This window comes from Tachyglossus aculeatus, chromosome 8 (genome assembly GCF_015852505.1).
Source record: "Tachyglossus aculeatus isolate mTacAcu1 chromosome 8, mTacAcu1.pri, whole genome shotgun sequence".
In the NCBI taxonomy this organism is placed as follows: Eukaryota; Metazoa; Chordata; class Mammalia; order Monotremata; family Tachyglossidae; genus Tachyglossus; species Tachyglossus aculeatus.
Window position 1 is genome coordinate 5,836,857 of NC_052073.1, and position 27,381 is coordinate 5,864,237.

General features: G+C 46.3%; 1 protein-coding gene across 3 annotated transcripts in view; it reads right to left on the reverse strand.

Annotated features, from left to right (window-relative positions):
- The window catches only part of UNC13C (unc-13 homolog C), a 217,730-nt gene that overhangs the window by 136,654 nt on the left and 53,695 nt on the right, over positions 1–27,381 (reverse strand). For all 3 annotated transcript variants that reach the window (XM_038750270.1, XM_038750272.1, XM_038750271.1), the window contains 6 exons: positions 25,103–25,181; positions 22,829–22,834; positions 20,434–20,505; positions 16,028–16,247; positions 11,798–12,025; positions 9,046–9,187 (listed from right to left, as the gene is read on the reverse strand). In XM_038750270.1, coding sequence (XP_038606198.1) covers positions 9,046–9,187; positions 11,798–12,025; positions 16,028–16,247; positions 20,434–20,505; positions 22,829–22,834; positions 25,103–25,181 — 747 coding nt within the window. The remainder of the gene's footprint in view (positions 1–9,045; positions 9,188–11,797; positions 12,026–16,027; positions 16,248–20,433; positions 20,506–22,828; positions 22,835–25,102; positions 25,182–27,381) is intronic.

Below are 27,381 nucleotides of genomic sequence, written 5' to 3' on the forward strand. Positions count from 1 at the left end.
GGGGGGATACAAGGTGATCAGGTTGTCCCACGGGGGGCTCACAGTCTTAATCCCCATTTTCCAGATGAGGTCGCTGAGGCCCAGAGAAGTGAAGTGACTTGCCCACAATCACACAGCTGACAAGTGGCGGAGCCGGGATTTGAACCCACAACCTCCGACTCCAAAGCCCGGGCTCTTTCTGCTGAGCCACGCTGCTTCTCTAGGGTTCTAATCCCTGTTCCACCACTTGTCTGCTAAGTGACCTTGGGCAAGTCCTTAACTTCCGTATGCCTCAGTAACTTCATCTGTAAAATGGGGATTAACTGTGAGTCCCCTGTGGGGACTCACATAAATATCTGTGTGCGATATAAATATATGATATGATATAACTATAATATCAGCTCCATCATCATCATCAATTGTATTTATTGAGCGCTTACTGTGTGCAGAGCACTGTACTAAGCGCTTACTAAGCTCCACCACTTACATGCCGTGTGATTCTGAACTTCTGCCACTTAACTTCTGTACTTTAATTTCCTCATCTGTCAAATGGGCATTTCCATCTTCAGTGGTATTTATTGAGCGCTTACTGTCTCCAGAGCACTCTGCTAAGCGCTGGGTGGAATGCAATATAACAGAATGGGGAGACGTGTTCCTTGCCTCTTTCCCTCTCACGGTAAGTCTCATGTGTCTCCTAGAAAAGCAGCGTGGCTCAGTGGAAAGAGCACGGGCTTGGGAGTCCGAAGTCATGGGTTCAAATTCCGCCTCTGCCACTTGGCAGCTGTGTGACTCTGGGCAAGTCACTTAACTGCTCTGGGCCTCAGTTCCCCCATCTGTCAAATGGGGATGAAGACCGTGAGCCCCACGTGGGACAACCTGATCACCTTGTATCCTCCCCAGCGCTTAGAAGACTGTTTTGCACAAAGTAAGCCATTATTATTATAAATGTCATTATTAAATTAATATTAATTTAACAAATATTAATTATTATTAGTAAATGACATTATTCTTATTATTTTTTAATGACATAAATCCAACCTCATTAGCTTGTGTCTACCCCAGCACTTAGAAGAACAGCGCTCTGACACTTGGTAAGCACTTAACAAATACCATCATTATTATTACTATTTTCCTCAACGCTCCCAGATAACCACCCTCTCACCCTGGCCTCAAATTCAATCCCTCCGCTCTTCTCCCCAAAGGACATTTTCCACCCCCGCGGACCCTAAGCGCGGATCTGGCCCTCAGAGATGGACGGCTCCGGGCCGGCTGAGGGACCGACCTCGCTATTAAGCCTTCGGTGATGAACATTAATGACCAGCCCGGGCTAATGGCCCCGGTAATCAACCCCGGACAGGAGACCATTACCAAGCTGCACTAGGAACAAACAATTTTTGGAAGCGGGAACCGCCTCAGCAGTCCGCGTGCTCCGGCTAATGAGGCAATTAAAGTGACTTCTCCTTGGAAAGCCCACCGGAAAGAGGGCTTTGAGGGGTAGGTCTACGCTCCAGCGGATTTGGACGAGGAAAGGGAGCGCTCCAGCGGATTTGGACGAGGAAAGGGAGGGAACTGAGGTTCCTCAGTTCCTCAGTTCCTGGCTCCTCCACTTGTCTGCTGGGCAACTTTGGGGAAGTCACTTAACTTTCATTCATTCATTCATTCATTCATTCATTCATTCAATCGTATTTATTGAGCACTTACTGTGTGCAGAGCACTGGACTAAGTGCTTGGAAAGTACAACTTCTCTGTGCCTCGGTTCCCTCATCTGTAAACTGGGGGTTAAGACAGTGAGCCCTATGTGGGACAGGGATTGTGTCCAACACGATTTGCTTGTATGCACCCAAGCGCTTAGAACAGTGCCTGGCACATAGTAAGCGCTTAACGAATACCATCCGTTCATCCGGTTTCCTCTCTCTGGCATTTTCCAACATCCAAAAAAAGGGACAATTCCCGATTTTTCTCCACCACATTGCTTTGCTCTGTCACCCTGCTGAGCTGGATTCCTGAGATTTTTAGCCTCGTAAAAGAGTGAGCGTATTTTTCAGGGCGCAGCTGCCAGATTTATACCTGCCTTTTTCATTATTTATAGGAGCAGTTGTGCTGCCTCTGAAGTAAATCATTCTGTGGGACTCAAGACGGAAACCTTCTTGAACTTGCTGCGAGGAATCTGCACTCAGAAATTTATAATTACACGAGAGACTCTGATCTCCTTGTTTCAAGTGAAACCTTTCTGTGTCTTTCTAGTTAATCAATACACACTCCCAATCCATCCCCTCTTTCATTTTGATCCCTGTTTTATCCCGGGTTTAAAACTCCCAGAGTGGGTTCGGCTTCTCTAAAAAGCTCCCCGGTTCCTAAAACGCAATTATTTCCTACATTTAGGGAGGTGAATCCCGAAGGATTCAGGAGAGAGACGTTGAAGTGGACAGGGCCACTTGGAAAAAAAAAAAAAGCTGGGTTTGGGATTCAGGAGACCAAGATTCTAATCCCGGCCCTGCCGTTGAACTGCTGTGTGACCTTGGGCAAGAAACTTAACCTCTCTGGGCCTCTTTCCTCAGCTGCAAAACAGGGGTAAGACACGTATGAGCTCCGGGTGGGAGGGGATTGGGCCTAATTGATTATCTGATCCTACCCAAGCGGCTAACATTGTGTTTTCAAACATAGGAAGGGCTCAAAAAATATCATAATTACTGTGTGGCCTTCTGCCCCCCAAACCCACCTCATTCACTCAAACGCATTTATTGAGGGCTTACTTTGTGCCCAGCACTGTACTAAGCGCTTGGGAGAGTACAATATAACAACAGACACATTCCTACCCACGGTGAGGTCACAGTCTAGAGGGGGAGACAGACATTAATATAAATATCAATAGATTAAGTAAATACATAAATAAACAAATCAATAAAAAATTATAACCTCCTTCCCGGAGGGTGATCCTGTCTACCGAACCGTTTTTAGCAGCGTCACCCCGGAACGGACGATGGACGAGAATTATTTATTACTCTATTTATTTATTTATTTTACTTGTACATATTCTATTTATTTATTTTATTTTGTTAATATGTTTTGTTTTGTTCTATGTCTCTCCCTTCTAGACTGTGAGCCCACTGTTGGGTAGGGACTGTCTCTCTATGTTGCCAACCTGTACTTCATCATCATCATCAATCGTATTTATTGAGCGCTTACTGTGTGCAGAGCACTGTATTAAGCACTTGGGAAGTACAAGTACTTAGTACAGTGCTCTGCACACAGTAAGCGCTCAGTAAATACGATTGAATGAACGAATGAATGAAGAATGAAAAGACCACAATGATAATGATAATAATCACGGTACTTTTTAAGTGCTTACTCTGTGCCAAACACTGTTCTAAGCAATGGGGTAGATACAAGCTAATCAGGCTGGACACAGTCCCTGTCCCGCATGGGGCTCACAATCTTCATTCCCATTTTACGGATGAGGAAACTGAGGCCCAGAGCAATGAAGTGGCTTGCCCAAGATCACACAGCAGACGGGTGGTGGAGCCGGAATTAGAACCCCGGTCATCATCATCAATCGTATTTATTGAGCGCTTACTGTGTACAGAGCACTGTACTAAGCGCTTGGGAAGTACAAATTTGCAACATATAGAGACAGCCAGCCCTGTGCTCTACTCACTAAGCCACGCTGCTTCTCATTCTGTTGTGATTTTCAATTAAGTTTAAAGGTTCTCATTAAAAATTCAGGGGCAAACCAAGGCCGAAAGGAAGTCTTTTCCTCCTGTGAGCATGCATCCAAATGACAGCCACCAGAAGATGGGGAGGTGGGGGAGACGCCCCTTACGAGACCTTGCTATCTAGATATGCAAGGCAACCATTTCGTTCCGGAGTATCCAACTCTCTCCCGCTTCAAAAATTCATCCGAGATCAAAGGGCCGGTCTCCAACTGAGCACTTGGACACAGAGTCACAGGACCTGGGTTCTAATCCCGGCTCTGCCACTTATTCATTCATTCAATCGTATTTATTGAGCGCTTACTGTGTGCAGAGCACTGTACTAAGCGCTTGGGAAGTACAAATTGGCAACATATAGAGACAGCCAGCCCTGTGCTCTACTCACTAAGCCACGCTGCTTCTCATTCTGTTGTGATTTTCAATTAAGCTTAAAGTTTCTCATTAAAAATTCAGGGGCAAGCCAAGGCCAAAAGGGAAGCCTTTTCCGCCTGTGAGCATGCACCCAAATGACAGCCACTAGAAGATGGGGAGGTGGGGGAGACGCCCCTTACGGGACCTTGCTATCTAGATACGCAAGGCAACCATTTCGTTCTGGAGTATCCAACTCTCTCCCGCTTCAAAAATTCATCCGAGATCAAAGGGCCGGTCTCCAACTGAGCACTTGGACACAGAGTCACAGGACCTGGGTTCTAATCCCGGCTCTGCCACTTATTCATTCATTCAATCGTATTTATTGAGCACTTACTGTGTGCAGAGCACTGTACTAAGCGCTTGGGAAGTACAAGTTGGCAACTTATCTGCTGGGAAAGTCGCTCGTGGACAGGGAATGTGTCTAAGTCTGTCGGATTGTACTCTCCCAAGAACATAATACAGTGCTCTGCACATAGTAAGCACTCAATAGAAGCGTGGCTTAATGGAAAGAGCACGGGCCTGGGATTCAGAGGACCTGGGTTCTAATCCTGACTCCACCACTTGTCAGCTGTGTGACTTAGGGCAAGTCACTAAACTTCTCTGGGCCTCAGTTACCTCATCTGCACAATGGGGTTAAAAACTGTGTCCAACCTGATTGTCTTTACCCTAGCACATAGTAAGGTACGATATAAGTACAATATGCAAAATACAAAGTACAATGTAACAATAAACAGACACATTCCCTGCTCACAGCAAGAGACTAAAGCTTCACCACTGACCAAGATGTTCCATGCCTCTCTGGTCAAATCAAAGACAAACACTTCATCGAGCTGGTCTCCTTTCCCACTCTCTATTTCCCAGAACAATTTACTAAACTCCTGTTTGTGGAGCACTGGACTGAGCACTTGGGACACCCTAGACTCATTGAGCTTGTTGTGGCCGGGAATGTCACTGTTTATTGTTGTATCATATTTCCCAGGTGCTTAGTACAGTGCTCTGCACACTGTAAGTGCTCAATAAATACTACTGAACGAATAAATTAATGATTGACAATTAAAGGTGCTGAGGTAAGCACAAGATCACCTGTGATTTTATTTATTTGCATTGTATATATCTCCATCTCTAGACTGTGAGCTCGTTGTGGGCAGGGCATGTCGCTGTTTATTGCTGTATTATACTTTTCCAAGCGCTTAGTACAGTGCTCTGCACACAGAAAGCGCTTAATAAATACTATTGAATGAATGGACGAATGAGTGGAGACTGTAAGCTCCTTCTGGGTAATAATAATAACAGTGATGGCATTTATTAAGCACTTACTATGTGCAAAGCGCTGTTCTAAGCACTGGGGGGATACAAGGTGATCAGGTTGCCCCACATGGGGCTCACAGTCTTAATCCCCATTTTACAGATGAGGGAACTGAGGCACAGAGAAGTTAAGTGACTTGCCCAAAGTCACACAGCTGACGATTGGCGGAGTTGGGATTTGAACCCATGACCTCTGACTCCAAAGCCCGGGCTCTTTCCACAGAGCCACGCTGCTTCTCTAAACTGTGAGCTCATTGTGGGCAGGGAATGTCACTGTTTATTGCTGTATTGTACTTTTCTAAGCGCTTAGTACAGTGCTCTGCACACAGAAGGCGCTTAATAAATACGATTGAGTGGATGGATGAATGAGTGGAGACTATAAGCTCCTTCTGGGGAAAGAACGTATCTACCAACTCTGCTGCATTGTCCTCTCCCAAGCGCTCAGTAAAGTGTTCTGCACACAGTAAGCACTTAATAAATATGATTGAATGAGTGAATCTAGACTATAAACTCCTTCTGGGTAGAGAACGCGCCTACCAACTCTGCCGAGTTGTCCTCTCCTAAGCGCTCAGTACAGAGCTCTGCACGCAGTAAGCGCTCAATAAATACTGCGGATTTTTTTGATCGGGAGAGTTCAATGGTTAATAGACATGATTCCTGCACTCGTGAGACCAGGGTTTCACCGTTTGCCTGCTGCTCTGATCAAATTCCCGGCTTTCTCCTCCCAAAGGGGCTTGAATCCTTAACAATCAATCCATCAATCATATTTATTGAGTGCTTACCGCGTGCAGAGCACTGTACTAAGCGCTTGGGAAGTCCAAGTTGGCAACACATAGAGACGGTCCCTACCCAACAGTGGGCTCACAGTGTAGAAGGGGGAGACGGAGAACGAAACCAAACATACTAACAAAGTAAAATAAATAGAATAGATATGTACAAGTAAAATAAATAAATAAATAGAATAATAAATATGTACAAACATATATACAGGTGCTGTGGGGAAGGGAAGGAGGTAAGATGAGGGGATGGACAAGAGGACTCACGCACACAAACATACACACGCTCATAAATACAGCCCCCCTGAACCCCACGTTCACTTCTTCTATCGGACTCTACGAGCGGGCCTCTCCCAGAGCGGTGCCGATGAACCAAAGAAATCTCCTCTCCCCCCATGACTTCTTTTTCCAATTCCTTTTGCTCTATACTTCAAAGAACGACCCAACCCCCCTCGCCATCCTTCCTCCTCAGCGTACAAGTGCTCGGCTCCCTGATTTTCAGCGGCAAATTGAGAGATGTGACCCAAGTATCCGAAACCTGCGTTCGCCAGGGACTCCCTAGAAAGGCGGCCAAGGCGATGCAGGCGTAATGGGCTGTTTGGATTCTGCCACTGTAACTAACTTGGATTGGAAATGAAACATGCCCGCTGTTGGGTAGGGACCGTCTCTATATGTTGCTAACTTGTACTTCCCAAGCGCTTAGTACAGTGCTCTGCACACAGTAAGCGCTCAATAAATTCGATTGAATGAATTGGAGAGTAAAAAACCGAAAAAACCCATCCCACGTGGCCTTGTGATTATGGAAACCTGGGGCCGCGGAGGCATTAGATCATTTGAGATACCAAATGGCCCCCCTTTTCTCTCGATAATAGGGATGTCACTGTGGGCGGGGAACGCGACTGCCGGCTCTGTTGCTTTGAACTCTCCCAAGCGCTTAGTACAGAGCTCTGCACACACTAAGCGCTCAATAAATACCATGGATTGATCGATCTGAGAAGTTTCCTGGAGAAGGCTGCCCCCCTTGAGAATCATCAAAGAATCATCTTTTAGACTGTGAGCCCACTGTTGGGTAGGGACTGTCTCTATATGTTGCCAATTTGTACTTCCCAAGCGCTTAGTACAGTGCTCTGCACATAGTAAGCACTCAATAAATACGATTGATTGATTGATTGATTGATCAAAGGCCGAGAATTCGAAGGCTCAGAATTTCACCACTTCATTCATTCGTTCAACCGTATTTATTGAGCGCTTACTGTGTGCAAAGCACTGCACTTCTCCGTGCCTTGGCTCCCTCATCTGTAAAACAGGGATTAAGACCAGGAGCCCCATGTGAGACACGGACTGAGTCCAACCTGAGTAGCTTGTATCTGCCCCAGAGCTTAGTACAGTGTCTGGCACAGAGTAAGCGTTTAACCAACACCATCTAAAAAAAAATAATAAATCAGACTCCACATAAAAAACTCCAACAGGAGATTGCAGAGATTTTTCTTTCCCCTCGGTTGATTTTCGCATTGAGAATCAACTGAAATAGACACAATATTCCAAGGGTTACTGCAGGAGAACCATTTCCAGTACAAGAAACTGGCCGTCCCTAAGGACGCCGTTTACTTCCATTTCCATGTCGACTGCCTCATTAAACTATGAGGTGTAAGTAATTTCACTGAAATAAGTAGGAAGCAGCTTCGTATATAAATCCACTCTACACTCCCAGCCCACATAAGAACCAGAGAGACAGCCTTGTGAGTAGTATATTTCCCAAGCGCTTAGTACAGTGCTCTGTACACAGTAAGTGCTCAATAAATACAACTGAATGAATGAGCTTCCATGCCACTTGCCTGCTATGTGGCCTTGTGCAAGTTACAGCTTTTCCGTGCCTCAGTTTCCTCGACTGTAAAATGGAGATTCAATACCTGGTCTCCCTCCGGCTTAGACTGTGAGCCCCATGTGGAATCTGATTATTTTGTATCTACCCCAGTGCTTAGAACAGTGCCTGATACACAGTAAACATGTAACAAATATTATTATTATTATCATCCTCTAGACTGTAAGTTCATTATGGGCAAGGAATGTGTTTGCTAACTGTGCTGTATTGTGTCTTGGGCAAGTCACTTCACTTTTCTGGGACTCAGTAACCTCGTCTGTAAAACGGGTATTGAAACTTTGAGTCCCGTGTTGGGAAATAGATTGTGTCCCTTTGTACATTTTTGTCCCATGTTTGTCCATTTGATTGTAACAATAATAATAATAATGGCATTTGTGAAGTGCTTACTATGTGTAAAGCACTGTTCTAAGCGCTGGGGTGGTTACAAGGTGATCAGGTTGTCCCACGAGGGCTCACAGTCTTCATCCCCATTTTAGAGATGAAGTAACTGAGGCACACCTTCATCCCTATTTTACAGATGAAGTAACTGAGGCACAGAGAAGTGAAGTAACCTGCCCAAAGTCACACAGCTGACAATTGGCAGAGCTGAGATTTGAACCCATGACCTCTGACTCCAAAGCCTGGGCTCTTTCCACTGAGCTTCTCTGTATTGAATGCTAGCATTTGTAGCCACGCTAGCATTCAATACAGTGCCTGGCACATAGTAAGTGCAGAACAAATACTACAATCATTATTATTATTCTTTTTATCACTGTCATTATTATTATTGTTATAATCATTATCATTACTCTCCCAAATGCTTAGGACAGTGCTCTGCACCTAGTAAGCGCTCACTAAATACCACCGATCGATCGATTGATAATTATTATTATGCCCAGGACCACACTGGGACAAAATCCAACTCTGAGGACAGGTCACCCTCCCTGGCCACCCCCCACAAATGAAAACTTCCTACGGCGGCTAAGCGACCTCAAATACTCACAAATGGAACTTCTCATCCCACACCGGATTCAAGTTCCCGAAGATCGTCTTCGTTCTCCTCTTGTTCTTTCCCACCTGCACCGTGACGTAGGGATCGCTCGATCCCGTTTTGTCTTTGGCCTGCAGGCCCTGGGCACACACCACTGAAACAGAACAATAATAATAATTAGGATAGTATTTGTTAAGCCCTGACTGTGTGCCAGGCACTATTCTGAGCGCTTGGGCGGCAACGAGCAAATCAGGTTGGACAACAATCTCAAACGTGGGGCTCACGACCTTGATCCCCATTTTACAGATGAGGTGAGGCAGAGAGAATACATAATAATAATAATAATAATAATGGCATTTGTTAAGCACTTACTACGTGTCAAGCACTGTTCTAAGCACTGGAGTAGATACGGGGTAATCAGGTTGTCCCGCGTGGGGCTCACACTTTTATTCCCCATTTTACAGATGAGGTAACCGAGACCCAGAGAATAATAATAATAATGATGATGGCATTTGTTAAGCACTTACTATGTGCAAAGCACTGTTCTAAGCGCTGGAGGGGGATACTAGGTGATCAGGTTGTCCCACGTGGGGCTCACAGTCTTCATCCCCATTTTACAGATGAGGGAACTGAGGCACAGAGAAGCTAAGTGACTTGCCCAAGGTCACACAGCTGACAATTGGTGGAGCCGGGATTTGAACCCATGAGAAGTGAAGTGCCCTGCTCACGGTCACACAGCAGGCAAGTTGCGGAGCGGGATTAGAACCCACGTCCTCTGACTCCCAAGCCCGGGCTCTTTCCACTGAGCCACGCTGTTTCCCTAGTGAAGCAAAGCAGACAAGTGGCAGAGGCGGGATTAGAACCCACGACCTTCTGACACAGAGGTCTGTGACGGGAGTCCCGGGAATGGACATTGATTCATTCCTTCATTCATACAATCGCATTTATTGAGCGCTTACCGGGTGCGAAGCACTGTACTAAGCGCTTGGGAGAGCACAACACAACAACAAACCGACACATTCCCTGCCCACAATGAGCTCACAGCCTAGACATTATAGACAGGGAATGTGTCTACTGATTCTGCTGTACTGCCCTCTCCCAAGCGCTTAGTACAGTGCTCTGCACATAGTAAGCGCTCCGGAAATACCATAGGTTGAGTGACAGCCCCAGGGACCGGAGGCAGAGGAAGCAGTAACTGTAGCTGGCTCCTGCCGCTGCTTCCGTGATCGTGTGCTTTTCCCCCAGGCCTGGAAATCCTTATATTTCCAGTCCAACCATTCCCGAGCTACGAAAAGCCGAGCGTTTGGGAAATCAAAGTGATGGGGAATTAAGGATCCCCTTCAGATCTCTGTTACCTCAAGAATAAATAATAATAATAATAATAATGGCATTTATTCATCATCATCATCGTATTTATTGAGCGCTTACTATGTGCAGAGCACTGTACTAAGCGCTTGGGAAGTACAAATTGGCAACATATAGACACAGTTCCTACCCAACAATGGGCTCACAGTCTAAAAGTAAGCGCAAAGCACTGTTCTAAGCACTGGGGAGGTTACAAAGGGATCAGGTTGTCCCCCAGGGGGCTCACAGTCTTAATCCCCATTTTCCAGATGAGGGAACTGAGGCCCAGAGAAGTGAAGTGACTTGCCCAAAGTCACACAGCTGACAATTGGCAGAGCCGGGATTTGAACCCATGACCTCTGACTCCAAAGCGTGGGCTCTTTCCACCGAGCCACGCTGCTTCTGGAAAGAAGTTTGATAAGTCTGATAAGTCGCTTAACTGGTCTTCACTTAACTTTAGTTCTCCTGTTCTCCCTCCTGTTTAGACTGTGAGCCCCATTCATTCATTCTTTCATTCAATCATATTTATTGAGCACCTACCATGTGCAAAGCACTGTACTAAGCACTTGGGAGAGTACACTATAACAACAAACGCATTCCCTACCCACAATGAGCTCACAGTCTAGAGGGGCAGACAGACATTAATATATATAAAGAAATAACTTTAACTCTAGACTGTGAGCCCGCTGTTGGGTAGGGACCGTCTCTATATGTTGCCAACTTGTACTTCCCAAGCGCTTAGTACAGTGCTCTGCACACAGTAAGTGCTCAATAAATACGATTGAATGAATGAATGAAATAAGTAAATAAATTACAGGTATTCATTCATTCATTCAATCGTATTTATTGAGCACTTACTGTGCGCAGAGCACTGTACTAAGCGCTTGGAAAGTACAATTCAGCAAGAAAGAGAGACAATCCCTGCCCACAACGGGCTCTGTACATATGTGCTGTTCTCTGTCTCCCCCTTTTAGACTGTGAGCCCACTGTTGGGTAGGGACTGTCTCTATATGTTGCCAATTTGTACTTCCCAAGCGCTTAGTACAGTGCTCTGCACATAGTAAGCGCTCAATAAATATGATTGATGATGATGCTGATGACAGGGACCTTAAGAAGCAGCGTGGCTCGGTGGAAAGAGCACCGGTTTGGGAGTCAGAGGTCGTGGGTTCCAATCCCCGCTCCGCTATTTGTCTGCTGTGTGACCTTGGGCAAGTCACTTAACTTCTCTGCACCTCAGTTACCTCATCTGTAAAATGGGGATGAAGACCGTGAGCCCCACGTGGGAAAACCTGATTGCCTTGTATGTCCTTCAGTGCTCAGAACAGTGCTTGGCACACAGTAAGCGCTTCACAAATGCCATCATCATCATTATTATTATTTTTATGGGAAAAAAATGGATTTAGATGGAAGCCCCTCTGACCTGTGATGGTGATTTTTGCCGACCATTTAGACGTCCCATCCAACACGCTCTGCTTGGCTGCCTTCGTGCACTGCACGAAATCTTCCTTTGAAACCTGGAACATTTCCTGGATCACCTCGAAGACCTCGGGTCTGTTTTTCTCTCTAATCTTCATCCTTTCCTTCATCGCCGTGATGATGTTCTGGGTCTTGTCCTCCGCTCCGTGTTTGGAGCTCTTCTCAGCGGCCCCTAACGCAGAAAAAGAATCAACCGGTGGTATTTACTGAGCGAAGCTCTTTGAGGAGATTTCACTGCTGACGGGTAGAAGTCAGTGAGTCGGTCTGTCAACCGAATTTATGAAGCAGCGTGGCGTAGTGGATAGATCCCGGGCCCGGGAGACGGAAGGTCATGGGTTCTAATCCCGGCTCCACCAGGATTTTAGGCAAGTCACTTCACTTCTCTGGGCCTCAGTTACTTCATCTCTAAAATGGGGATCGGGATTGTGAGCCCCATGTGGGGCAGGGACTGTGTCCAACCTGATTCGCTTGCATCCACCCCAGAGCTTAGTACGGTGGCTGGCACGTAGTAAGCGCTTAATAAATACCATAATTAGTATTATTATTTTTAATGATGATGATAATGATGGTGGTATTTGTTAAGTTATATGCAAGGTTATATACAAGGTATATACAAGGTAATTGGGTTGTCATCATCATCATCATCATCAATCGTATTTATTGAGCGCTTACTATGTGCAGAGCACTGTACCAAGCGCTTGGGAAGTACAAATTGGCAACATATAGAGACAGTCCCTACCCAACAGTGGGCTCACAGTCTAAAAGGGGGAGACAGAGAACAAAACCAAACACACCAACAAAATAAAATAAATAGAATAGATATGTACAAGTAAAATAAATAAATAAATAAATAGAGTAATAAATATGTCCAAACATATATACATATATACAGGTGCTGTGGGGAAGGGAAGGAGGTAAGAAGGGGGCTCACAATCTTAAGAAGATTGTCTCACGTGGGGCTCACAATCTTAAACCGCATTTTACATATGAGGTAACTGAAGCACAGAGAAGTTAAGTGACTTGCCCTAGGTCACACAGCAGATGAGCGGCAGAGGAGGGATTAGGACCCACGACAAGTAAAATAAATAGAGCAATAAGTCTGTCCAAACATATATCCAGGTGCTGTGGGGAGGGGAAGGAGGTAGGGCGGGGGGGATGGGGAGGGGGAGAAAGGGGAGAGGAAGGAGGGGGCTCAGTCTGGGAAGGCCTCCTGGAGGAGGTGAGCTCTCAGTAGGGTGGAGACAAAGGTGTACTGCTTGGAAGGAGGTGATGGTAAACCACTTCTGGCTTTTAAAAGTACAGTCTAGAAGGGGAGATAGACCTTAATATAAATACCGATCCCCCCTCTAGACCATAAGCTCCTTGTGGGCAGGGAATGTGTCTACTAACTCTGTTCTGTACCCGCACATAGTAAGCCCCTACCAAATACCACACGGCCCCATTTCGCTTTGGCCTTTTGCTGTGGCTTTTACAAGTTTGACGAGCTGACTGGCAGCCGGGGAAAGCAACGTAAAGGGCTACGGAGGCAAGTCTGGCAATTAACGGGGCCTCTCCAACCGTGGATGGATGCGTTATTGATGGAGTCATTAAGAGCTAATGGCAACCTCTAGCGCACAGTAAATTAACCAACCCTTTTACCTGGGGCGGGCGTCTCGCTCCAACTTAATGTGAAAAAAAAAAATCGATGTCGGCTCATTAGGATTCAAATTTCTAAATGTTTCACCCCTAAGAAGGAAGAGGAGGGGAAGCAGCTTGGCTCAGTGGAAAGAGCACGGTCTTTGGAGTCAGAGGTCATGGGTTCGTATCCCGGCTCCACCAATTGTCAGCTGTGTGACTTTCAGCAAATCACTTCACTTCTCTGTGCCTCAGTTCCCTCATCTGTAAAATGGGGATTAAGACTGTGAGCCCGCCGTGGGACAACCTGATCACCTTGTAACCTCCCCAGCACTTAGAACAGTGCTACAGTGCTTTGCACATAGTAAGCGCTTAATAAATGTTATCATTATTATTATTATTATCATTATTATTATTATTATTATTACCAATGCCACTTCTTCATCGGGCGGGTGTATTATTCATTCCATCGCATTTATTTATTTATCATTTTGCTGAGAAGCAGCACAGTGTAGTGGATAGAACAAGGGCTTGGGAGCCAGAGGGTCATGGTTCGAATCCCAGCTCTGCCACCTGTCTGCTAGGTGACCTTGGGCAAGTCATGTCACTTCTCTGGGCCTCAGTTACCTCATCTGGAAAATGGGGATGGAGACTTTGAGCCCCACCCGGAACGGGGACTGTGTCCTAACCGATTTGCTTGTATCCGCCCCAGCGCTTAGTACAGTGCCTGGCACATGGTAAGCACTGAACAGATACCACAGTTAGCATTATTATTAGTAGTATTTGCAACACTGTAAATGTCTACTTTTTGTTATACTGTACTCCCCCAGTGCTTGGTACAGTGCTCTGCACACAGTAAGCGCTCAATAAATACAATAGAATGAATGAACATTCTGATGGCCCTGTACAGCTGGGTCATATAATCCAATAATTTTTTTGGATCCCCGGTTTCTTTGCTTGTCTCCCACCCGGAGAAATTGTTTTCTATAGAGTCAGAGGAGCCTATTGGAAAGAGGGCAGGACTAGAAATCAGGGGACCCGAGTACTGGCCTTCTGGCTGACCCTGAAGCAGTGTGGACTACTGGATAGACCATGGGCTTGGGAGTCAAGCGGATCTGGGTTCTAATCCTCACTCCGCCATATTCATTCATTCATTCATTCAATCGTATTTATTGAGCACTTACTAAGCGCTAGGGAAGTACAAGTTGGCAGCATATAGAGGTCTGTGTTACATTTTATTCAATATGATTGAATGAATACCGGCCAGCCAGGCACTCGCGCGGAGTGGTTACAACAAGATTCGCTTCCCCTGGCCGTGTAGAAGGCATTTTAATCGGGGGTTGATGGGAAGAGGCAGTAGGCTCTTCTCTGGGGCCGCATCAGCTCCGACCAAAACCGAACAGTTGCTTAACTTGCCCTTGGGCCCGGTCTGAGATGTCGGAAAAAGTATTCATTCAGTCAGTCATTCATTCAGTCGTATTCATTGAGCGCTTACTGTGTGCAGAGCACTGTACTAAGCGCTTGGGAAGTACAAGTTGGCAACATCTAGAGACGGTCCCTACCCAACAACGGGCTCACAGTCTAGAAGGGGGAATGTCTAACCAGTATAACGACCCCGGTCCCATCCTTGCCAACCCCAGGACTCCAAGATAGCTGTCTTGCTGCACATTGTGCTCCTCAATGACAACCTTTTCACCGTCCCTTCATCTCGTCTGTCTTGCCACCGATCTCTTGCATCTGGTCTGGAACATTCTCCCTCCTCAAATCCGACAGACAGTGCCTCTCCCCGTTTCAAAGCCTTACTAAAGGCCCACCTCCTCCAAGAGGCCTTCCCTGACTAAGCTCCCCTTTCCTCTTCTCCCACTCCCTTCTGCGTCACCCTGCCTTGCTCCCTTTATTCATCCTCCCTCCCAACCCCACAGCACTTCTATACAAATCTGTCATTTATTTATTTCCATTAATCCCCATCTCCCCCTCTAGACTACAAGCTCACTGTGGGCAGGGAATGTGTCGGGTTATTGTTACATTGTACTCTCCCAAGTGTTTCACACAGTGCTCTGCACACGGTAAATACAATTGACTGACTGAGGGGCCAGATCCAATGGAGGGCGGCCAGCTCATTGTGGGCAGGCAACGTGTCTAATTGATCCCCCTCCTCCCCCAAGAGCTTAGTAGAGTGCTCTGCACAGCGTAAGCACTCAATAATAATAATAATGGCATTTATTAAGCACTTACTATGTGCAAAGCACTGTTCCAAGCAGGAGGTTACAAGGTGATCAGGTTGTCCCACAGGGGGCTCACAGTCTTCACCCCCATTTTACAGATGAGGGAACTGAGGCACAGATAAGTGAAGTGACTTGCCCAAAGTCACCCAGCTAGCAATTGGCGGAGCCGGGATTAGAACCCATGACCTCTGACTCCCAAGCCTGGCCTCTTTCCACTGAGCCACGCTGCTTCTCGATAAATACCAACTAAATAAATGACTGGTCCTCAAAGGCGTGCCTGGGGCAGAGAGGGAAGCAGGGGTTGTCACTGGGGACCGCAGGGTCGGGGGACTTACTTTGCAAACAATCGGCGTTGAGTAGGTCCTGGCATTTCTCGTGGCATTTGACGCTACACTCGGTGCATTTGACGCCCTGGCGAGCGATGCCCCACAGGAGCCCTTCGCACTCGTAGCAGTAGGTGGGAGCCGTGGCCGTCCACACCTCAAAGTTGTGCGGCATCGTGGACGACATCGGGTAGATCAGGGCCTGCAGCGTCTTCCTGAATACGTGCACCTTCTGTTTTGGGGTTGAGGGGAAGAATAACAATCATTGCGGTCATTGTTAAATGCTTACTATGTGCCAGGCACCGTAATAATAATAATAATAATAATAATAATAATAGCATTTCTTAAGCGCTTACTATGTGCCAAACACTGACTCTAAGCGCTGGATAATGGTAGTCATTCAGCACATACTAGGAGCCGAGCACCGTTCTAAGTACTGAGATAGATACAAGGTGATCAGGTTGTCCCACTTGGGACTCACAGTCTTGATTCCCCATTTTACAGATGAGGGAACTGAGGTCCAGAGAAGTGAAGTAGCACTTAGTACAGTGCTCTGCACACAGTAAGCGCTCAATAAATACGATTGATTGATTGATTGATTGAAGTGACTTGCCCAAAGTCACACAGCTGACAAGCGGCGGAGTTGGGATTAGAGCCCATGACCTCTGACTCCCAAGCCTGTGCTCTTTCCACTAAGCCACGCTGTTCGTGTCAGGTGCTATTATAATAATAATAGTGGTATTTGTTGAGCACTTACTATGTGCCAAACACTGTTCTAAACACTGGATAATGGTAGTTGTTAAGCACATACTATATGCCAGGCATTGTTCTAAGTTCTGGGGTAGGTACAAGGTAATCAGGTTGTCCCACTTGGGGCTCACAGTCTTCATTCTCATTTTACAGATGAGGGAACTGAGGCAAGGAGAAGTGAAGTGACTTGCCCAAAGTCACACAGCTGACAAGCGGCGGAGTTGGGATTAGAACCCATTACCTCTGACTCCCAAGCCTGTGCTCTTTCCACTAAGCCACACTGTTTGTGTCAGGTGCTGTAATAATAATAATAATGGCATTTGTTGAGTGCTTACTATGTGCCAAACACCGTTCTAAACACTGGATAATGGTAGTTGTTAAGCACATATTATGCGCCAAACATTGTTCTAAGTTCTGGGGTAATAATAATAATAATGATGATGGCATTTATTAAATGCTTACTATGTACAAAGCACTGTTCTAAGCGCTGGGGGGATACAAGGTGATCAGGTTGTCCCACTTGGGGCTCACAGTCTTAATCCTCATTTTACAAATGAGGTAACTGAGGCTCAGAGAAGTGAAGTGACTTGCCCAAGGTCACACAGCAGGCATGTGGCAGAGCCGGGACTTGAACCCATGACCTCTGACTCCAAAGCCCGTGCTCTTTCCACTGAGCCACGCTGCTTCTCTAAGATGGAGAAGGGGTAGATACAAGGTAATCAGGTTGTCCCACTTGGGGCTCACAGTCTTCATTCCCATTTTACAGATGACGGAACTGAGGCAAGGAGAAGTGAAGTGACTTGCCCAAAGTCACACAGCTGACAAGCAGCGGAGTTGGGATTAGAACCCATTACCTCTGACTCCCAAGCCTGTGCTCTTTCCACTAAGCCACGCTGTTTGTGTCAGGTGCTGTTATAATAATAATAATGGGATTTGTTGAGTGCTTACTATGTGCCAAACACTATTCTAAGCGCTGGATAATGGTAGTTGTTAAGCACATACTATGTGCCAAGCATTGTTCTAAGTTCTGGGGTAGATACAAGGTAATCAGGTTGTCCCACTTGGGGCTCACAGTCTTCATCCCCATTTTACAGATGAGGGAACTGAGGAAAGGAGAAGTGAAATGACTTGCCCAAAGTCACACAGCTGACAATTGGTGGAACCGAGATTTGAACCCATGACCTCTGACTCCAAAGCCCGCGCTCTTCCCATTGAGCCACACTGCTTAATCCCGGCTCTGCCAATTGTCAGCTGTGTGACCTGGGGCAAGTCACTTAACTTCCCTGTGCCTCAGTTCCCTCATCTGTAAAATGGGGATGAAGACTGTGAGCCCCACGTGGGACAATCTGATCACCTCGTAACCTCCCCAGTGCTTAGAACAGTGCTTTGCACCTAGTAAGCGCTTAACAAATGACATTATTATTACTAAGCAAGATAAGACCTGGCAAAACAATTCAAATCAATCGTATTTATTGAGCGCTTACTGTGTGCAGAGCGCTGTACTAAGCGCTTGGAAAGTAAAATTCACGTAAAATACAAAACAAGAAAGCAGGGACTAGGGTAAAAGACTGAAAGGGCAGCTGAGAAAGTCTGAAATTCACAGAAATGAAGAAACTATTCTTCATCAGGAAACCGATTCAGAAGAAATACAATAAGCTTCCTCACTCCCTTTAAGATTATGTAACGGATTACTTTTTTTTGGCTCGAACTAGACTTACAAAGGCTGGCTGTCTTCATTTCTAGAATAATTTGAAACTAATAACTTCCTAGTTTCATTGCTTTTTAATTTTTTATTTAAGCTGTGCATGTGAAATACCTTCTGGGCTATATATAGGTAAGCCCTTGAGCGTGGAATTTCATTCCAGCAAGGCTAATAAAAAAAAAAAATCAAGCCCATCAGAGGGAAATATATATGAAGGTACTATAAATAGCGGGCCAGTGTTAAAACCAACTGTCCAATCGTGATCCACTCTCTGTGGAGGGAGCGAAGTTAATTAAAAAATAGAAAAACACAGAAAAATCTATCGGACAGTGCAATGAAAATCAATTGAACAGCATGCGATGGAGCCAGTCTTAGCACCGAAGCTGGGAACAGTGAAGAAAATCCTCCCGTTGCGACTGGGAGATGGATAATGTAATATATTTTGAGGGTCTTTGACTTCGGGGATGCGGGCATCTGCTATCGAAAATTGAAGACCGCTCATTTTACTCCAGTGAATTGGTATATTGGAATTGGTATATTAATAAATTTGGTATCCGGGAGGCAAAAATGAGCTTTGGGAGGCTCAGAGGAACACAGGGTTGGAGGAAGCAGGAAAGGTGTTCATTCTATGCGAGGGTCACACTGGGATAATAATAATAACAGCAGTGGTATGTGTTAAGCGAGCTCTATGGGCTAAGCACTGTATGAAACGCTGTGGTAATAATACTTATTATTACTATTACTCTATTTATTTTATTTGTACATATTTATTCTATTTATTTTATTTTGTTTACATGTTTTGTTTTGTTGTCTTTCTCCCCCTTCTAGACTGTGAGCCCACTGTTGGGTAGGGACCGTCTCTATATGTTGCCAACTTGTACTTCCCAAGCGCTTAGTACAGTGCTCTGCACACCGTAAGCGCTCAATAAATACGATTGAATGAAAATGAATGAATGATGATGGTATTCATTAGGTGCTTATTATGTGTCTAGCACTGTTCAAAGCACTAGGGTAGATACAAGCTGATCAGCAGTGTGGCTCAGAGGAAAGAGCCCGGGCTTTGGAGTCAGAGATCATGAGTTCAAATCCCAGCTCCGCCACTTGTCAGCTGTGTGTGTTTGGGCAAGTCACTTCACTTCTCTGGGCCTCAGTTCCTCATCTGTAAAATGGGGATGAAGACTGTGAGCCCCACGTGGGACAACCTGATCACCTTGTATCCCCCCAGCGCTTAGAACAGTGCTTTGCACATAGTAAGTGCTTAACAAATACCATCATTATTATTATTATAGATTGGACACAGTCCCTGTCCCATGTGGGGCTCAAAGTCTTCATCCCCACTGAACAGATGAGGTAACTGAGGCCCAGAGAAGTGAAGTGCCTTGCCCAAAGTCACCCAGCTGACAAGTGGCAGAGCCGGGATTAGAACCCACGACCTCTGACTCCCAAGCCCGTGCTCTTTTATTCATTCATTCATTCAATCATATTTATTGAGCGCTTACTGTGTGCAGAGCACTGTACTAAGCGCTTGGGAAGTACAAGTTCCACTGAGCTGCTTCTGGATATCATTGTTTCTCCTGAGGGGCCACATTGTAGTGTGGCTCAGTGGAAAGAGCCCGGACTTTGGAGTCAGAGGTCGTGGGTTCAAATCCCGGCTCCGCCAATTGTCAGCTGTGTGACTTTGGGCAAGTCACTCACTTCTCTGGGCCTCAGTTACCTCATCTGTAAAATGAGGATGAAGACTGTGAGCCCCTCGTGGGACAACCCGATCATCTTGTAACCTCCCCAGTGCTTAGAACAGTGCTTTGCACATAGTAAGCGCTTAATAAATGCCATCGTTATTAGTATTGATCCTTCACAGGAAGGCCGCGTTTACAAACCAGGCTCTGGCCCAGAGATCAAAACTCCAGTCCAACATTCCCCTACTTCAACGCTCATTCCCAAGCCTTTCAACACCAAAAGCACTTACCAACTCCTCGTCGTTTAGAGACGTGCGGATGACCATGGCGAGCGAGATTCCAGATTTCCGGGCAGCCAAGGTCTAGGGCAAACGCAGAACAGGAATAAGTAAGGCCCAAGGAAAGGCAAAGAGCTTCAGGACACTGCCCAAGTAGACGTTGAAAGGTGCTTTCGTCTAGCTTTTCGTTGTTCAATTCATTCAAACGTATTTATTGAGCGCTTACTGTGTGCCGACCACTGTACTAAGCGCTTGGGAAGTACAAGTTGGCAACATATAGAGACGGTCCCTACCCAACAGTGGGCTCACAGTCTAGAAGGTAGACTGGTATTTAATGGTATTTGTTAAGCGCTTACTATGTGCCCCGCACAGTACTAAGTGCTGGTGTAGAGTCAAACTAATCAGGTTGGACACAGTCCCTGGCCCACATGGGGCTCACCCTCTCAACCCCATTTCCAGATGAGGGAACTGAGGCCCAGAGAAGTGAAGTGACGGCCCAAGGTCACACAGCAGATTCCTGCCCATACTGAGCTCACAGTCTAGAGGGGGAGTTATGGTATTAATAATAATAATAATGACAGCATTTATTAAGCACTTACTATGTGCAAAGCACTGTTTTAAGTGCTGGGGAGGTTACAAGGTGATCAGGTTGTCCCACAGGGGGCTCACAGACTTAATCCCCACATTACAGATGAGGTAACTGAAGCACAGAGTAGTGAAGTGACTTGCCCAAGCTGGCAGTTGGCGGAGCCAGGATTTGAACCCATGACCTCTGACTCTAAAGCCCATGAGAAGTAGCGTGGCTCAGTGGAAAGAGCCCGGGCTTTGGAGTCAGAGGTCATGCGTTCAAATCCCTGCTCCTCCAATTGTCAGCTGTGTGACTTTGGGTACGTCACTTAACTTCTCTGGGCCTCAGTTCCCTCATCTGTAAAATGGGGATGCAGACTGTGAGCCCCCCGTGGGACACCTGATCACTTTGTAACCTCCCCAGCACTTAGAATAGTGCTTTGCACATAGTAAGCGCTTAATAAATGCCATTATTATTATTATTATTATTATTATGCTATTTCCACTGAGCCACGCTGCTTCTAGTGAGCATTTGTTAAGCACTCACTACGTGCCAGGCACTGTTCTAAACGCTGAGGCATATACGAGTCAATTAGGTTGGACACAGTCCCCGTCCCACATGGGGCTCCCAGTCTTGATCCCCATTTACAGATGGTGGAACAGGTAAGTTAAGTGACTTGCCCAAGGTCACACAGCACACACAAGTGGCAGAACCAGGATTAGAACCCATGACTTTCTGACTCTCAGCCCATGCTGGAGCCACTAGGCCATGCTTCTCAGCTTCTCAAGACCATGAGCCCTATGTTGGACAGGGACTGTGTCTGACCCAATTATCTTGTATCTACTCCAGCGCTTAGTACAGTGTCTGGCACATAGTAAGCGCTTAACAAACACCACAATTATCATTATAATCAGTATTTTGAGGGACAGGTAGTTATAAGTTGACCAGTCTTTTAGACTGTGAGCCCACTGTTGAGTAGGGACTGTCTCTATATGTTGCCAACTTGTACTTCCCAAGCGCTTAGTACAGTGCTCTGCACACAGTAAGCGCTCAATAAATATGATTGATGATGATGATGATGACCAGAAGGACTGAGAGCACTGTTTTTTCGGCCTGCCACCCAAAGAATTCTGAGCCAGCCACACCAGAATTAATCATAATAAGAAGAAGAATAACTTTGATACACTTTACCAATGAGGTAACTGAGGCACAGAGAAGTTAAGTGACTTGCCCAAGATCACGCAGCAGACATGTGGCAGAGACGGGATTAGAACCCAGGTCCTTCTGACTCCCAGAAGGTGCGAGGTGCGTCACCAATTTGGTGATTTTTGGAGGGAGGGAAACGGCGGAAATTTCCTCCCCGTAATTCCCAATCCTTGTTGATTTGTTGACTCGATCAACAGGGGCATAGCATACAACCCCTCCCCATCGCCGCCCCCTCCATCCCCCTGCCCTATCTGCTTCCCCTCCCCACAGCACTTGTATATATTTGTACGTATTTATTACTCCATTTATTTTACTTGTACATATTTACAACTCTATTTATTTTATTAATGATGTGCCTATAGCTATAATTCTATTTATTCTGACGGTTTTGACACCTGTCTACTTGTTTTGTTTTGTGGTCTGTCTCCCCCTGCGAGCCCGTTGTTGGGTAGGGACCACCTCTATATGCTGCCGACTTATACTTCCCAAGCGCCTAGTATAGTGCTCTGCACACAGTAAGCGCTCAATAAATACAATTGACTGAAGGAATGAATACAACCCGAACTTGGGGGGATCTGAGACCCCTACATGGGCCGCCAGCAGCATCAGGTGACGGGATCCGAGAGCACTTACCATGGCCTGCAAAGTCCACCGGGAAGCAGGAAGAAACAAGAAACATTAATCAACCCAAATCTAACAAGGAATTGAGTTGGGGGATCGGGAGAGAGAGCAAATAAGCAGAACGAATCGGTTACCAACCCTCCCCCTCCCATCGGCTCCTGCGGTTCCCGTATTTACAACCGCATTCATTATTTACAGTTACTTTCCTTCCGTGAGAGTAGAGCGCTTATTCCTCTGATTGGAGAGGACTCATTTAGACCCAAACACAAACTGAATTCACGACTGAGGGAACAGGCCGGTTCTAACCGGGGGAATTTCCAAGTTGGACTCCAAGGCAGGTCATTCTTGACCTCTTTGGATGTTTGGATGTTCCCCCTAGACTGTAATGATGATGATGACGGCATTTATTAAGCGCTTACTATGTGCAAAGCACTGTTCTAAGCGCTGGGGGGATACAAGGTGATCCGGTTGTCCCACGGAGGGCTCCCAGTCTTAATCCCCAGTTTACAGATGAGGTAACTGAGGCTTAGAGAAGTTAACTGACTTGCCCAAAGTCACACAGCTGACAATTGGCAGAGCCGGGATTTGAACCCAGGACCACTGACTCCATAGGCCATGCTCTTTCCACTGAGCCACGCTGCTTCTCTAAGCTCATTGTGGGCAGGGCATGTGTCTGTTTATTGTTGTATTGTTGTATGATCCTCTCCCAAGGGCTTAGTACAGTGCTCTGCTCACAGTAAGTGCTCAATAAATACGATTGAATGAATGAATGAATAAAGGCAACTGAATGAATGAAGTTGAGCAAGTTACCCAACCAGTAAAAGGCGTTAAATTCTGGATGATGCTGAAAAACCCTATTTCAGTCAATCAATCGATGGCTGTGTGCAAAGCACTGTACCAAGCCCTTGGGAGAGTACAATGGAACGGAGCTTGTAGACATATTCCCTGCTCACAAGGAGCTTACAGTCTAGCGGGATAAAGCACAACTTTGACTAGCTTGTCCTTTATTCATTCAATCGTATTTATTGAGCACTTCCTGTGTGCAGAGCACTGTACTAAGCATTTGGAAAGTACAATTCGGTAGTAACTGCTATCTGGAAGGATAATTAACCCAGATGGCGATTTGACAGGATAATCTGTTTTATTTTACTCTGTGCAGAGCACTGTACTAATCATTTGGAAAGCACAATTCGGTAGTAACTGCTATCTGGAAGGATACTTAACCCAGATGATGATTTGACAGGATAATCTGTTTTATTTTACTCTGCCACGGGCTTAGTCCGTCAGTCAGTCATATTTATTGAGCGCTTATTGGGTGCAGAGTACTGTACTAAGGGCTTGGGACAGTCCAATACAACAATAGTGGACACATTCCCTATGCACAATGAGCTTACAGTCTAGATGCTCAATAAATATCATTGACTGAATTTTGAGTGACTTTTCACTCTTCTTCTGAAATCACTCTGAGCCCCTCCCAAGAGCCCCCATAAATTTGCAGACCCGGAGGCTTATTTCTGGGAAGTTCTGCGGTTTGGAAAAGCAAAGAACATTTGCTCCAATTACACGGCCCAGGAAGAGGAGAAAAATACCCACAAGAAAAGTCAGTGGTGATTAATATTCTTCAGAGTGGGAATATTCCCTCATCAATCTCGTTATTACCGGTCTTCGTGACAAACACCCCCCTCCCTCCCAAGGAAATGAAATTCCTTTCTCCACCTGTTGGAATTGATTTCTCTTTCCCGATTACTATCCCTTAAAACCGTCGGACCAAGCCAGGACTTGAGGTATTCAAACTAAATCCCAGTGGAATATCTGCATCTCCCCTCTGGACTCCCGGTTAATTTTCCTTTCTGCTGGAAACGATTGAAATGGAGTCGTCCTCGATACACACATGCCCGCCCCCACCCAGCCTTTCCTCTTCGGTGAATCTGGCATTATGCCCAAGATTCACTTCCCAACTATGGAGCTGTCTTGACTCAATTTATAATTTTAAGTGGCATCAACAGCAGTTAGAAAGTTAGAGAGATTAGCCTATTGAGTGGATCGTACAGACAATAGCAGATGTGTTACTTAGTCTGGGGTCCATCTGTCTTCTGGTGGGTTTTAATCCATGCGGTGGTGGGAGGGGATTTTGATACAATGGAAACAGAGAGGGAGGGAGAGAAAAAGAGAAAAGGAGAGGGAGAGAGAAAGAGGGAAGAGAGAGGAAGAGGGGGAGAGAGACAGAGGCAGAGAGATGGGAGGTTGGGGAGACAATGGGATCCTAAATCCATGAAAGGAACTCACCACATCTCGGACAAGGGGCAAAGTTTTCTTCCTCCGCAAATCCGGCATGCTGTCAATCCCGTAGAGGCCTCTCCCAGCCCTGGAAGACGCAGAATTTTGAAGGGTGAAATTGCCACCGGAAAAAAAGCCTCTCGAATCTAAATATCTCTCCTTTCCCTGTGATGCCTTCACTGATAAAATCCACTTCGCTACTTTCGCTAGAGAAACAGCCTCTCGCTGTTCCCTGAAAAACGCCCGAGCACGAAAATCAGCCACGTCGGTGCTCTTTGAACGGCCCAAGTGCTCCCCAAATGAGAAGGAGCATTGCCTGGTGGCTGGAGCACTAGTCTGGGCGTCAGAAGGACCTGAGTTCTAGTACTGGCTCCACCACTTCTCTGCCGTATAATCTTGGGCAAGTCACTTCACTTCTCCGTGCCTCATTTACCTCATCTGCGAAATGGGGATGAAGACCGTGAGTCCTATAATAATAATAGTATTTGTTAAGCGCTTACTATGTGCAAAGCACTGTTCTAAGTGCTGTAGAGGTTACAAGGTGATCAGGTTGTCCCATGGGGGGCTCACAGTTTTAATCCCCATTTTACAGATGAGGGAACTGAGGCCCAGAGAAGTTAAGTGACTTGCCCAAAGTCACACAGCTGACAGTTGGCGGAGCTGGGGTTTGAAGCCATGAGTCCTATGAGTCCTATGTGTGACAGGGACTGGGTCTAACCTGATTAGCTTGTATTTACCCAAGGGTGCTTGACACATAGTAAGCGCTTAACAAATACCACTATTGTAATAATTATTATTATTGCTCGAATGAGATTTGCCCAGAGAAGCCAAGCAGGGCCTTAAATTCAGGGCCAGTCAAGGTCTGAGTCTCTGGGTCTCTCATCATTCACTCAATCGTATTTACTAAGTGTTTACTGTGTGCAGAGCACTGTACTAAGCGCTTGGGAAAGTACAATACAACAATAAAGAGTGACAATAATAATAATAATGACGGTATTTGTTAAGCGCTTACTATGTGCCAAGCACTGTTCTAAGCACTGAGGTAGATACAAGGTAATCAGGTTGTCCCCCATGGGGCTCACAGTCTTCATCCCCATTTTACAGATGGGGGAACTGAGGCCCAGAGAAGTGAAGTGACTTGCCCAAGGTCACACAGCAGACAAGTGGCAGAGCCAGGATTAGAACCCATGACCTCTGACTCCCAAACCCAGGCTCTTTCCACTGAGCCACGCTGCTTCTCACCTGCCCATGACATCCTGACTGTGCCAGAGACCCCGGGTGAGTTGTTGAAATCCTCGCAGTTTCCCTGCTGCCGCTACAGTGGATTGGGAACGCTCAGGTCGGGATGCACGAGAGCTTCCCGGGAGCTGGCAGGAAGCAGACTGTAAACTCACTGTGTGCAGGGAAGGTATCAGTTCATTGTTCTATAATAATAATAATAATTATAATAGCATTTGTTAAGCGCTTATTATGTGCCAAGCACTGTTCTAAGCACTGGGGTAGATACAAGTTAATTGCAGTGTGGCTCAGTGGAAAGAGCACGGGCTTGGGAGTCAAAGGTCGTTAGTTATAATCCCGGCTCTGCCACTTGTCAGCTGTGTGACTTTGGGCAAGTCTCTGTGCCTCAGTTCCCTCATCTGTAAAATGGGGATTAAGACTGTGAGCCCCACGTGGGACAACCTGATCACCTTGTATCATCCCCAGTGCTTAGAACAGTGCTTTCATCCTATCCCGTCTGGACTACTGCATCAGCCTTCTCTCTGATCTCCCATCCTTGTGTCTCTCCCCACTTCAATCCACACTTCATGCTGCTGCCCGGATTGTCTTTGTCCAGAAACGCTCTGGGCATGTTACTCCCCTCCTCAAAAATCTCCAGTGGCTACCAATCAATCTGCGCATCAGGCAGAAACTCCTCACCCTGGGCTTCAAGGCTGTCCATCCCCTCGCCCCCTCCTACCTCACCTCCCTTCTCTCCTTCTCCAGCCCAGCCCGCACCCTCCGCTCCTCTGCCACCGCTAATCTCCTCACCGTACCTCGTTCTCGCCTGTCCCGCCATCGACCCCCGGCCCACGTCATCCCCCGGGCCTGGAATGCCCTCCCTCTGCCCATCCGCCAAGCTAGCTCTCTTCCTCCCTTCAAGGCCCTACTGAGAGCTCACCTACTCCAGGAGGCCTTCCCAAACTGAGCCCCTTCCTTCCTCTCCCCCTCATCCCCCTCTCCATCCCCCCATCTTACCGCCTTCCCTTCCCCACAGCACCTGTATATATGTATATATGTTTGTACATATT